The 12,519-nt window shown below is 57.1% G+C and overlaps 1 protein-coding gene across 4 annotated transcripts; it reads left to right on the forward strand.

The window, feature by feature from the left end:
- Nucleotides 1–149: 149 nt before the first annotated feature.
- ALG12 (ALG12 alpha-1,6-mannosyltransferase) lies at nt 150–10,788 on the forward strand. Of its 4 annotated transcripts, none has more exons than XM_087448716.1 (11): nt 173–270; nt 1,373–1,460; nt 2,948–3,174; nt 3,253–3,385; nt 4,545–4,718; nt 5,651–5,845; nt 6,314–6,417; nt 7,023–7,246; nt 9,554–9,723; nt 9,815–9,890; nt 10,025–10,788. In XM_087448716.1, the coding sequence occupies exons 3-11, from the start codon at nt 3,007–3,009 to the stop codon at nt 10,251–10,253; spliced, it is 1,473 nt and encodes a 490-aa protein (XP_087304842.1). In that variant the 5' UTR covers nt 173–270; nt 1,373–1,460; nt 2,948–3,006; the 3' UTR covers nt 10,254–10,788. The 4 variants fall into 4 exon arrangements, with proteins under 4 accessions (XP_004438054.1, XP_087304842.1, XP_087304843.1 ...); XM_087448717.1 differs by lacking the exon at nt 173–270 and adding an exon at nt 376–1,099; XM_004437997.3 differs by lacking the exon at nt 1,373–1,460 and having other exon boundaries at nt 150–270.
- The last annotated feature ends 1,731 nt before the right edge of the window (nt 10,789–12,519 follow it).

Raw genomic sequence — 12,519 nt, forward strand, 5'->3', positions numbered from 1 at the left:
AGAAGCGACCAATAGGAAGGCCCCGGGTCAGCGACCTGCCGCGAGGGGGTGGGGCCGGGGGCGTGGCGATCCGAGCACATCTCTCGTGCGCGCTGCCCACGGCGGCCATCTTTAGTCTGGGCAGCGGGGCGCCGGCCGCGGTGGTTGGGTTTGGTGGCCAAGTTAGGTTCGGGCAAGGGCTCCGCCTCCGTTCTCGGCTTCCGCTGCCCTGCTTCCGGCCGAGGGCACCCAGCCGGCCGCGCTCCGAGGAACGGCGTCGCGGGCGGGGAGGTCAGCGCGCGCAGCCGAGTCCGGGGTCTCGGGGCGGGCGGCGGGAGGATGGCGAGCCCGGCTTGCGGGGCGGGCAGCGGGGACGCGGAGCCAGCGCTGCTGCAGCGCTCCTCTGCCCTCGCCGAGCGTGTCCACGCGGGTCGGCCTTCGGGCGGCTCACCTGGGGGCCGCGCTCCTCACCTGGCGGCCGGGCTGCTTCCCTGGCGGCCGCGCTCCTCACCGGGGGGCTGATCAGTGTCTGTGGGGCCCGGGAATCTACATTTGCCCCCGTGCCCGAGGCCATGGGCAGGGAGCCGGGGTTGCACGAGGAGAACTAAGAGGAGCATCGTCTAGAGTGTAGGAGGACGTAACTGCCAAAGGAGGAAATACAACGACGCCAGGTTTTCTCTGGCCTTTAGCCGCCCAGTTTGCACCAGATCATTTGTTTCCAGCCAAGGCATTAATAATTTGGACGTCTGATTTGACCAGTTTCATAGAGACCGTAGACTCTAAGTTGATGGGGACAAGGGGCCTTTGTAGGTTGTTCCTGATCTGAGATGCCACCATTCTATAAACTGTGTTTTTTCAGTCATGGCCTGTTTGGTACCTCAGACTAACAACCCCAGCAGCTGCAAGCAGGGATGGCCGGGTGCAGAGAAAAGCCCACGCGCCCTCTGGAGCCCCGTGGTGGGGTGACCGTGGTTTCTGTTCTTGCTTATGTCCTGTGGTCTTCCCGCCGTCCTGGGGGAGCATTCTGCTTGCACCCGCTGGGGCCCCTGCCTTCCAGGATAAGCTGCTCTGCCAGTCGGTCTCTGCCCTTGTCATCAGCAGCGAGGACACCCTTATCTGAGTGAGAAGCCCCTGGGGCCCGGAGGGGGGTCTGCGTCCTGCAGATACGTTTTCACCCCACGGCTTGTGAGATAAGAGTGGATTTTTCTGCAGGGGAACTCCTGGGCAGAGGTGTAGAGTGGGGTCTGTGGGGACAGGCCTGTTCTTAGCTGACCAGGGACAGCTGTGAGCCCGTGTCGGGTTCCTGCCAAGCAGCTCTTGTGCAGCTGCTTCAGCAGCCTGGCTGCGTACATGCTTCCTATTTGTTTAAACTCTTATTTTTTTCTCATGTTAGTAAGGGGAACAGAGAGTAGTGCATGAACGTTCTGTGGTCTCTTCGGCTTTACTGGAAACTACAGCGTTAACGTGTTTTGAATGAAAAGGTAAGCTAGTGTGAGAGCCATGCTGGAGCTTTTACCCACTTTTTTCTTCAGCTGGTTTGCTGAGCACCTACTGTGCGCCAGGCTCTGCAGAGGCAGCTGCGGGTGGGGAGCGGGCCTGCCCTCAGGGTGGGAGCCCAGCCCGGGAGACAGGCAAATGCGTCTTTCCTTCAGCATGCTTGAGTGCCTCCTGTGATGACCAGAGTCCATCCTCTTGCTGAGGTTACAATGGTGGGGAAAACACAGACAGACAAATGGAAAACTCCTGCCCTCAAGGAGCTTACATTTTAGAAGGAAGAAGACAAACTAGAAGCACCTGTCTCCATCCAGTGGTTTTTATATTTGGGAAGGGAAAAAGTTAGGTAACTTCTAAGGGGAACTGCATATTATTTTGGTAATTCTTAATTTTAAAAGCCGTTTCCTCCAACTCCCCCTGACCACCATCTGGACAGAAGACCTGCTCCTTCTGACCCACAGATTCTCCTCCACTTGTTGACTCCCCCCTTGCGTCTTTGGAGAGGACAGACTTCTTAAACCTCCCTCTAATCAGAAAGTGGTTTTAATAAGCAGTAAGCACCGTGCCTCTCTCGTTTTGCTTCTGGCCCTGCTGGTTTTGATCAAATGAAGTCAAACCTGTCTTAAGAGAAGCCAGAAACATGAAGAAGAATCTGCCATCTTACCTCCACCTCCAAACTGAAAGATCTAGTCATTCGTGAGTAGGAACTGGACTGGACACTCTTGTGGTTTTCTCAGGAAGCTTCGTGCCATAGGTCCCCCCAAATCGTCCTGTTGGTGTTTGGGAGATGCATTGCAGGCACATGTATCTGAACCCCTCAAGGACACACTCGTGCTTGTTGCCACCCATGTATTCGTGTTCATGACCAGTGTGGTGCCACCCTGGGGCTCTGCGTGGCTCCTGGGGTGAAGTTCAGAATGCAGCAGGGTGGGTGTTCGCAGCCCCGCGTCGCTGTCCCTGGGGCACAGGGGCTTTGCTGGCTGCCCTGAGCCCTGCGTCCTGCTCTCCCGTGGCTGCCCCTCTGTCATCCTCCAGGTGCGCCCCTTCCACCCTCCCACCTCTCAGCCTCTGGTCCCGTCTCTTGGCTGGTACCATAGGGGCTGAGCCCAGGTTTTACCCAACTCGCCTGCCAGATTTGAGCTTCTGTGGCGCGGGAGCCGCCCTACTGCCCTCCAGAGACCAGGCCAGCCCAGGCCCTGGCTGCACGGACTAAACTCAGGGTTCTGCAACTCAGGTCTTTCTTCCTGGAGGAATATTCACACATATATACACAACAAAGTGTCAGATAGCTGGTTGAAATACGAAAGCTTCTCGAGCATGATTTTCCTCCAGACTTTCTACTTTGATGTGTTTTCAGATTTACAAAGTTATGACAGTAGTGCGGAGAGCTGCCGCTTACCCTTCACCCACATCTCCCAGACGCTAACGCAAGTGTGATTTTTGAAACTTGGGGTCTACATTTTCATCCTTTCAGAATGCTTACAGAGTGGCGACGCTGATGGTCGATGAGGGCACGTAAAGTTGAGGTGCAGGATGACCGGGAAGAGGCCGTCGGGCCCTGGCAGGCAGCGCCAGCTGCTGGGCCTGCTGGTTGCTGTTGCCGCTGTCCACCTCATCGCCTGCCCCTATGCCAAAGTGGAGGAGAGCTTCAGCCTGCAGGCCATGCACGACCTGCTCTACCACAGGCTGGACGTGGAGAAGGTGAGGACCCGTGCCTGGGACTGAGCGTTGTCCCCGGCTCCTGGGCCCCCTCTGACTGGCCTCCTCTTCTCCCTGCAGTATGACCATCTTGAGTTCCCCGGCGTGGTCCCCAGGACGTTCCTCGGGCCGGTGCTGATCGCGGTGCTGTCCAGCCCTGCCGTTTGTGTGCTCTCGCTGTTAGAAATGTCCAAGTCTTACGCTCAGCTAGTAGGTAAGGGGATCTTCCTCTGAGGACAAAACGAAGGACCATAGTGTAATTGGTGAGCTCAGTCAGCGAGGCTGAGCTACCTCATTCAGGAGCGTCCGTCTGTCGGCGTCTCGGCTGTCCCTGGCCGCTCAGCCTGACGGTTCAGAGCTCGAGTCGAGGTCAGGCTTCAGCCCTTTCTGGGCTGTGACCTGGGACAGGTAGCTGAGCGCCTCTTGCTTCTGCTCTCTCGATGGTGCCTTCCTCCCCAGGCTGCACAGGAGGAAATGAGGTGGGAGTGAGGTGCCTCCCATGGGGCCCGCGCCTGGGCTGCAGGGGAGCCACCAGCCCCGCCTGGCGGGCCCATGCTCTGAGCAGCCCTTTACTACTACAGAGCCGCACACCTGCGTCGGAGGCCACAGATTCCCACTACCCAGGGGTCACCACTGATAGGCCTTTGTGCTTGGCCTTCTGGACCTTTTTCCGTGCCCATACGAATATTTTTTTAAAACACGTTTAGAACATTCTGTACATATTGCTCTGCGACCTCATTTTTCAGGCAACAGTTACCATCTTGCCATTTCAATAAATGTTTATTGCATCTCTACGTAGACTGTATTCTGATTACCCAAACTGACTGAAACACATTCTCACAGCTCGTGGATCTGGCCTGTGTGGAAGCTTTAAGAAAGTACAGATTCTGGGGAAGAAGCAGTTCTGCTGCTTGAAAGGGGAGATTAGGAAATGGAAATTCACCATCGCACGGGGTAGCTAGACAGGCTGTGCTGGTTGTGTGGGGGCATCAGGGAGCCCCGGACAAGAGACTGGGCCACGTCTGGCCATCAGGCCCTCAGTAAATGTGGCCCCAGAGGTGTCACAGCTGTGTGATGGGGCCTCTGGTGTTAGTGCAGGACTCGTCACACTGTCGTACGGACACTGCCCTTACCGGTGGCCATGTCCCCCAGAGCCCGTGGTCACAGTGAGGCTTTAGGGTCAGGGTGCCAGGATCCAGGCTGTCCATTCCCCATGCCCAGTCCATTTTTACTACCAAAGACAACTCCCTATCTCAGGGCTGTTCTTCTATCACCTGGTCATTCACTGACCGCTGCACATAACCATTTCGAAGACCCACTTTGCCCGGCACCTGTCGCACTGCTGGTCACACACGTGTTGCTGTCTTGTTTAGTCAGAGCTGTCCTCGGACTCAGCGTGATTTTTGGACTCTGGACTTTACAAAAGGAAGTGAGACGGCAGTTTGGGACCACGGTGGCTGCCATGTTCTGCTGGGTGACAGCCTCGCAGTTCCACCTGATGTTCTACTGCACACGGACGCTCCCCAACGTGCTGGCCCTGCCCGTGGGTACGTAGCTGCCGGGCTGTGTCGTCAGACCCCACGATGGCCCCTCAGGCCTCTTGCTGGATTCAGGGCACGCCCGCCAGGGGACAGGTGAGTGGGTGTCCATCCGAGGTGTGCCTGCCCGACGAAAGCTGCTCCCCACTGGGTGTCTCAGAAGCGCTCTGCGACAGGATAGCCTGTGACGGACAGCAGGGTCTCTGTTCTCAGTGCTGTGTGGAGGTGTACTCTCCAGCAAATGGCCCGGGGATGCAAGTCTTGTGCAGGACCTGAGGTGACTGGGCCGAGAGGGAGTGGACCTGGTCTGAGCACAGCAAGTGCTGGGAGGAGAGAAAGCCTCATGTGGTTCAGATGGGGGAACTGTTCTGGTGTTCAGGGGGTGCCCCAGGCAGACGGAGAGCCGCCGCACTCTGGGAGCCACAGGGAGGCTGAGTGTGGGTAGGAGGGGAGGCTGTGGGTGGCGTGGGCATGGGGGTCTGTGCCAGCCAGGGCAGAGGTGTGGCCTGGCCCTCACCACGCCCAGGGGGGCGACCTCTGCAGGACATGGCAGGGGAGATGACGAGCAGGGTGCCGTTCTGAATGAACCCTGAGTGGAACCAGCAGGATGTGCTGAGTGCCTGGGACCAAACGGCAGGAGAGGAGTGGAGGGTGGCCAGGGTTGGCGCTAGACTTGCAGAGCCTGAGGTTCTGGAGAAGATATGAAGCAAGTTGCTGGACTCGGGTGTCTGGGGTCTGGCATGGTCAGGCCTACCGGAAGTGGCCCTGAGCTGTGTGGCGGTGCAAGACGCGGGGCCCGTGGCCAGGGGCAGGCCGTCCACAGATGGAGCCTGGGCCCTGTGTTGGGGGATCTGGTTCTGAGTGCTGTTTGCTATCTTCTGGAGTGTGTGGCTTTCGTAACGAGAAAGTGAATTGGCATCTCGTGCCTCTGTGTCTTGCAGTCCTGCTGGCGCTCACGGCCTGGCTGCAGCAGAAGTGGGCTCGCTTCATCCGGCTCTCGGCGTTTGCCATCCTCGTCTTCAGAGCCGAGCTGAGCCTGTTCTTGGGCCTCGTGCTGCTGCTGCTGCTGGGCACCAGGAGGGTCTCAGTGGCGAAGGCCCTGCGCTGCGCCATCCCGGCCGGGATTCTCTGCCTGGGTGAGTCGGGGTCGCCGGGGGCTCTTCTGGCTGGAGGCTGTGCTTTGTCTTGTTTTACTAAGATGAAGAGAAATTTGGGAGTTTTCTTCGTTTTTTCTTTTTCATTAAATAAAATTACCTTAACTTTCAGCAGTAGTAAAACATCTTAATGTGGTTCTCCTTGCTGTTCTGCCCGAGCGTCCCCCATGAGGCCTCCCCCTGCTGCCCGGGGCCTCCGTCGGCCAGCCCCTGTGCCCAGCGCACGAGGGAATTGGCGTGAAGATGCTCACTCGGGGCGGAGGCCCCGATGCGTCAGCTCCCTCCCGTGAAGCTGCTCTGGCTCGTGGCTTCTGTGCCAACGGGGCTGCTTCGTGGGGATGTTTACCTGGGACCCGGGACTCTGGGGCTGCTGTTCACCCGGCAGCGTCGACGTCTGAGCTGTTCTGGTGGCTGTGTGCTCTCCTGAGGAGCTCTGTTTTATCTTACCAGGACTGACGGTCGCCGTGGACTCCTATTTTTGGCGCTATCTCGTGTGGCCAGAAGGAAAAGTGCTTTGGTACAACACCATCCTGAACAGAAGTTCCAACTGGGGAGTATCCTTCAGGAGTCTCCGTGAGGCGGCCCGCGGGGCAGGACAGCTGGCGCCCCTGGCCTCGCCTCGCTCGGGCGAGACTGCAGGGGCTGCTTTCCTCCTGCTGTCGCACCTGACGGGGGGAGCACACCTGGTGGCCCAAGCTCGGGGTGGGCTGCTGCAGCTGCTGTGGTGCTGGGCGGGGCAGGTTTCCCCAGGCCCCAGCTTCTGCCTCCTGTGGAAACACCACCTTGCTTTTGTGGCCCCAACTTCTCCTTCAGTCCTCAGGATAGTCTGCCTGTGTAAACGTTTTATTGTGGAATATTTAAACACACACAAATAGAAAGAATAGCATGATGAGTCCCCAGTGCACCCTTCACCCAGGACAACCCCTTATACAGTGAAAAAAGGAGGGAAAGGGGAAAGCACGATGCAGGCCTGCTTGCCATCCGCTGGCTGCAGTGCTGGCGCCGATGCCCGAGTCCTGGCCTCTGTCCGTGTGTGGAGGGCGTCACCGTGGGGATGAGGCTGCAGGCAGGGGCATCGCAGGGCTGTCTCATTGCCTGAGCTCAGCTGAGTGGACGGCTGACTGTCACTGACGCGTGGCCTCCTTAACCCTGCCTCCAGACCTCCCCCCTCCTGTGGTACTTCTACTCGGCGCTGCCCCGTGGCCTGGGCTGCAGCCTGCTCTTCGTGCCCCTGGGCCTTGTGGACAGAAGGGCCCTGGTGCTGCTTCTGCCATCGCTGGGCTTCGTGGCTCTGTACTCGCTCCTCCCGCACAAGGAGCTGCGGTTCATCATCTATACCTTCCCCGTGCTCAATGTCGTGGCTGCCAGGGGCTGCGCCTGCGTGTGAGTGCTCCCCTGTGGGTGCTCCTTACGGATTCATAGAGGGGAGGATGTTGAGAGTAAACAGACGTGTCTACTTGGGCGCCCGTGTCAGAAGTGGCCAGCCCAGCCGTGGAGATGAGACGGCCGCTGGGCTGAGGCCAGGAGGGGACTGGCCACATGCCAACCGATGGTTCTGCTTGGTCTGTCTCCATCTTCAGTTAATCTAGACGGGTGTCTCGGGCCTGTCTGCACAGGGCTGTGCTAGCCATCCAGGGCTCGGTCACTGAGGGGAAGGACCCTTACGAGAGCCAAGGGGCAGGGTGGGGAGGCTCTGAGGTGAACAGTCAGGTGAAGGAGAGGAGCTCCCCATGTGGAGGCTGAGGCTCAGGGGCACGAGGGCGGGTGGTGTGGGGGTTACCGAGGCAGGGAGACCGGCCAGCAGCAGAATGAAGGGGCATGGGCAGCCCCTGAGGAGGGGGCCCCTGGGCTGTGGGGGGGTGGTCCGAGCGGCGCTGCTGCTCACCAGGGAGCAGAGCTCTGGGGCTGAGGCAGCACTTTTGTCACTGCCTGTGGTGGGAACAGGAGGCCGATGGCAGCCCCTTGGCTGGGCTGGGGGCGCGAGGGCCACAGCTGGGAGAGGCAGCCCCTGCGGACGGCCCTGTGAGCCCAGGAAGGGGGCAGGTCACCCCTTCATGTTCCTCTTTCCGAGGGACTCCTGTTAAGGGTGGGAGGCGGCTTGTCCCCATGCCGCCCCAGGACCTGGGTGAAGGTGCTCACAGCTCGTCCCCAGCTCACGGCTGCTGTGTTCTCGCCTGGGGATCCATGGGCTGCAGACCCCGATCCAAGGCAGCAGGCAGACTGACCTCGGGGTCCTGAGAGAGAGAAGGACCTTGTTCGTGGAAACTACGGGCCCTCGTGAGAGCAACAAGGACAGATTTTATCCAGTGATAAACTGTTGAGTGGAAGCAGGTCCTGCGTGAGCTGCACTCAACTTCCCTGGAACCCGAGTCAGGAGACCCCAGAGGCCGGGTATGCTTGGGGGTGGGGAGGAGGTGGTGTGATGGCCTCCTGGGCCTGCCCATTGCCCCCGCCCCGGAGAAGCAGACAGATTGGTGTCTTTAGGGCAGGAAGCAGGGGTGCACAGGGGCCCTTAGCTCCCGCAGGTGGGCACTGGGAGCAGAGTTCCTCCCTAAGTGTTGGCCTTTCAGAGAGATGGCTCCCGGGTCCTTGAGGAAACGCATTTGGGTGGTAGATTTGCATCTTAAAGGGCAGAGAAAGGATTATAATTGCGAGCTTTCTAAGGTCACTGCTCTTGAGGGGTCCAGGGCCACCTGCCCATCCCCAGGTTTTGGTGGGAACGTGTGGTCAATTCTCCTGGCAGTCTGGAGCTTTCTCCGGCAGGCACTTAGGGGCTGCGGCCACGCTAGGGGTGCGGCTTTGAAAAGATGCTGGAGGGGCCGGCCCCGTGGCTTAGTGGTTAAGTGCGCGCGCTCCACTACTGGCGGCCCGGGTTCGGATCCCGGGTGCGCACCTACACACCGCTTCTCCGGCCATGCTGAGGCCGCATCCCACATACAGCAACTAAAAGGATGTGCAGCTATGACATACAACTATCTACTGGGGCTTTGGGGAGAAAAAGGAGGAGGATTGGCAATAGATGTTAGCTCAGAGCCAGTCTTCCTCAGCAAAAAGAGGAGGATTAGCATGGATGTTTGCTCAGGGCTGATGTTCCTCACAAAAAAAAAAGAGGAAAGATGCTGGAGTTTGCTCCTCCTCAAGTGTCTTAGTGTGGGGTGGGTGACATCCTTTGTGCTGAGGGTCTGCAGTCCTCAGAGGCCGAGGCCACGGCCTGGTCGAGAAGGGCTCAGTGGGGCTTGCCCAGAGTTTGGTCGAGGGTCCACCCTGAGTTTTCAGGGGCCAGCAAACCTTCCTGTGAGGGCCAGATAGTGAATATTGTCTCTGCAGCCTCACGGTCTCTGTTGCAGCTTCCAGCTCTGCCACTGAGATATGACGGCAGCTGAGCTCCGTTGGCTTCACTTACAAACAGGGCAGTGCATGGGGTTTGTCCCACAGGCTGTGCTCTGATCTAAGTAACAACTCAGGATGTTTGAGAGTCTAATATAAATTTTAAATTGGCATCTGGGTGGAATTTCATGGAGAAAATTCTCAAGGTAGTATTTTACCCACTTTCTCTAATGATGATCTATTTGGTGATTAATTATTGTTACGACTCGGGGAAGGTGAGCAACAGGTGTATGTGCCTAATGATATATTTTCCACTTTATTGCTGCCATACCCTTTCCTTGAAATGGACTGGTTTTTTTCCAGGCTGAATAATTATAAGAAGTCTTGGCTGTATAAAGTGGGGTCCCTCCTCGTGATAGGGCACCTCATGGTGAATGCCACGTACTCAGCCACGGCTCTGTATGTGTCCCACTTCAACTATCCTGGTGGCATGGCGATGCAGAGGCTGCACGAGCTTGTGCCCCCCCGGACAGGTAGGTGCTTGGGCCGTGCAGGGGCCAGCTGCAGCCTTGGCCAGAGGTGCCCGGCTCATGGTTCTGACCAGGCAGACGTGGTTTTCCACAGATGTCGTTCTGCACATCGACGTGGCTGCTGCACAGACAGGCGTGTCTCGGTTTTTGGAAGTCAACAGCGCCTGGAGGTATATTCCTGTTATGATGTGATGGCAGGTGGCAGTGCTCCTCCCAGAGGCCGTGCGCGGGCTCCCTTTGGGCACCCAGGAGCCAAGGGCTAGCGCAGGGGCCACAGGTGCACGGCTGTGCTCTTCTCCTGCAGGTACGAGAAGAGGGAAGATCTGCAGCCCGGGTCAGAGCGCATGCTGGCCTACACGCACCTCCTCATGGAGGCGGCCCCTGGGCACCTGGCCCTCTACAGGGACACACACCGGGTCCTGGCCAGCATCGCAGGCACCACTGGGGTGAGTCTGAACCTGACCAGACTGCCTCCCTTTGACATCAACCTGCAGACAAAGCTGGTGCTTCTGGAGAGACTCCTCCCCTCCTGAGAAGGAACCACAGTCCCTCCAAGAACCTCGGAGCTCCTCCAACATTGTGACAACTGAGACAGTTCAGAGAAACAATCAAAGAACCACGGACATGCCCCTGGGAAGCAGGCCGGCCGGGCCCATCCACAGACACACCAGGGGCGGGCCCACGTCCATGCTGCACTCCGCTTTGAGAACGAGGGGCCCAGCACCACTGCCAAGGTGACTGGGCGACAAAATGGTTTATCACATGTACAGTGCACTGTTCACAACAGCAGGGAGGGTGGGCCTTGCCCCACGGAGCTGCTCTGGGTGGCACACCATGTTTGCTGCCTGTGGTCCTCAGGAGCACCTAAAGAAGACCCTTGGGGGAAGATCACGTCTTGGTAAACCTTGGCCTCTGCTGGACGACGTCCCCCACCCTCGTCCTGAGCTGCTGGACGCGTCCTCCTTTGTAGTACCAGGCAGGCCATTTCCACTTCAGATGAAATTTTAGGAGACAAACATGTTCAAAAAAGAATGGGAATAAAATTTTTTAATGTTTTCTTATTAGCAATCTTGTGTGATATTTCCAGAGACTGCCTTTATTTTTAAGTGATAATTTTGGCACTTGTACACTTTACTGAGCAAGCATTTATTAAGTACCGCTAGGCACTGAAGACGACGCAGAGAACTGGGTGTGGCTGCACACACGCACACATATCACGTGCACCCACACCACACACGCACACATATCACGTGCACCCACACCACACACACGCACACTTACCACGTGCACCCACCACGCATGTGCATACGTGCACATATACTACACGCACACATATGCACCCACACCATGCACACGTGCACCCAAACTGTGCACATATACTACATGCATGTACAATACCCCCACACACATGCACCCACACCATGCGCACATATGCACACTACACGGATGCACAATACCTGCACACGCATGTGCACATATATGTGCACCCACACCACACACGTGCACACATACCACATGCACCCACACCGTGCACACACACTACACACATGCACACATACCCCACACATGCATAAAGACAGGCTGTTTTTTCTGAGCCATTTGAGAGTGAGTTGCTGACAGCGTGGCCTTGGCCCGAGCACCTCAGTGTCCCAGGAGGGAGATGGCCTTTTGCAACTTGTAGTTCCTGTTTTTCCAGTGCAGCTGACAGGCACTCTACACGGACACCTTCAGACCAGGAGGGTGTCCCCCACCTCTCCGGACTCGGCACCCACTGACGATTCCTGCGAGGCCAGTCTCTGGTGGTGCCCCCATGCCTGCCAGTCGGCACTCGGCACTCCATGTGAGCAAGCTTGGGCCTTCCCCACTTATCTGTGTATCATCCACGTTTACTATTTATCTGTTGTTGGCATTTACCACTCTTCTGTAATTTGTCAGTATTCACATATTTGTCATTGATTACCGGCATGCCTGCGTGGACTGCTGCTGGACCTCCGTGGTCCGCGAGTCAACCCGTCTAATCACTATGGTGTTCAGATTGTACAGGATTCCCTGGGGAGCCTGTCAAGCCACTCTGTCCTCGTGACATGCCCTGTCATTGTTAATTTTTTTATCGCTTCCCTACTTCCTGGCACAAGGCGTCCCAGTCAGGCTCCTCTTGGGCCTCTCTGTCCCAGCCCTGGAATCAGCCGCATCTCTGAGGGGCCCTGGCTCCTTCTGGTGGGGAATGGGTTTAGAGCCCAAGATCTGAGTGCAAAATGTGTTCCTTGCTATTGATATGTCTGTGTTTTTAGGCCCTTTCTGTGGACGGAGCTGGTGAGGAAAGGCGTGTGTGCACACATACACACATGTACACTGGCATACAAACACATATGTGCACATGTATGAGAAATCACAGCGCCATACCGATACCTCCTATTCCAGCCCATCTCCGTGGGCTGTGTGCCTCCCTCATTCCCTCTCTGAATGTCCTGTCTTCCATGGTGAGAATCCTGACCGCTGCAACATCAGTGTATTTGCTCAAGACGTTAAATGGTTTCAGAATTGCTTTGCTGTTGACTGCAGAAAACAAACCCACTGAAAAGAGGTCGGAGCTTGTTTGCATTTTTTGCCCCCTCGCCCACGGCTGGGGGCTCACAATCAAACACTGTGTTGATAAATCCCTTGGATTAGCGCCCCTCTTCAGTGTGTTTGTTTTTTCATTTGAAATATAGTTGGGTTCACTTCTTTCCGTTTGCTTTCAGTCTCAGGATCCAACTTCCCGTCCTTTTTAGTTAGTAGGACATGACCATGCTTCTAGAA

Source organism: Ceratotherium simum, chromosome 25 (assembly GCF_057802395.1).
Source record: "Ceratotherium simum simum isolate JZ-2026a chromosome 25, ASM5780239v1, whole genome shotgun sequence".
Taxonomy (NCBI): Eukaryota; Metazoa; Chordata; class Mammalia; order Perissodactyla; family Rhinocerotidae; genus Ceratotherium; species Ceratotherium simum.

What these genes read in the sequence shown, in the direction of transcription:
- ALG12 (XM_004437997.3), top strand. Translation starts at nt 3,007, where the DNA reads ATGACCGGGAAGAGGCCGTCGGGCCCTGGCAGGCAGCGCCAGCTGCTG. An exon ending in CGTGCTGGCCCTGCCCGTGG is followed by an intron (nt 4,719 to 5,650) that starts GTACGTAGCTGC and finishes TGTGTCTTGCAG; the next exon opens with TCCTGCTGGCGCTCACGGCC. An exon ending in GGCCGGGATTCTCTGCCTGG is followed by an intron (nt 5,846 to 6,313) that starts GTGAGTCGGGGT and finishes TTATCTTACCAG; the next exon opens with GACTGACGGTCGCCGTGGAC.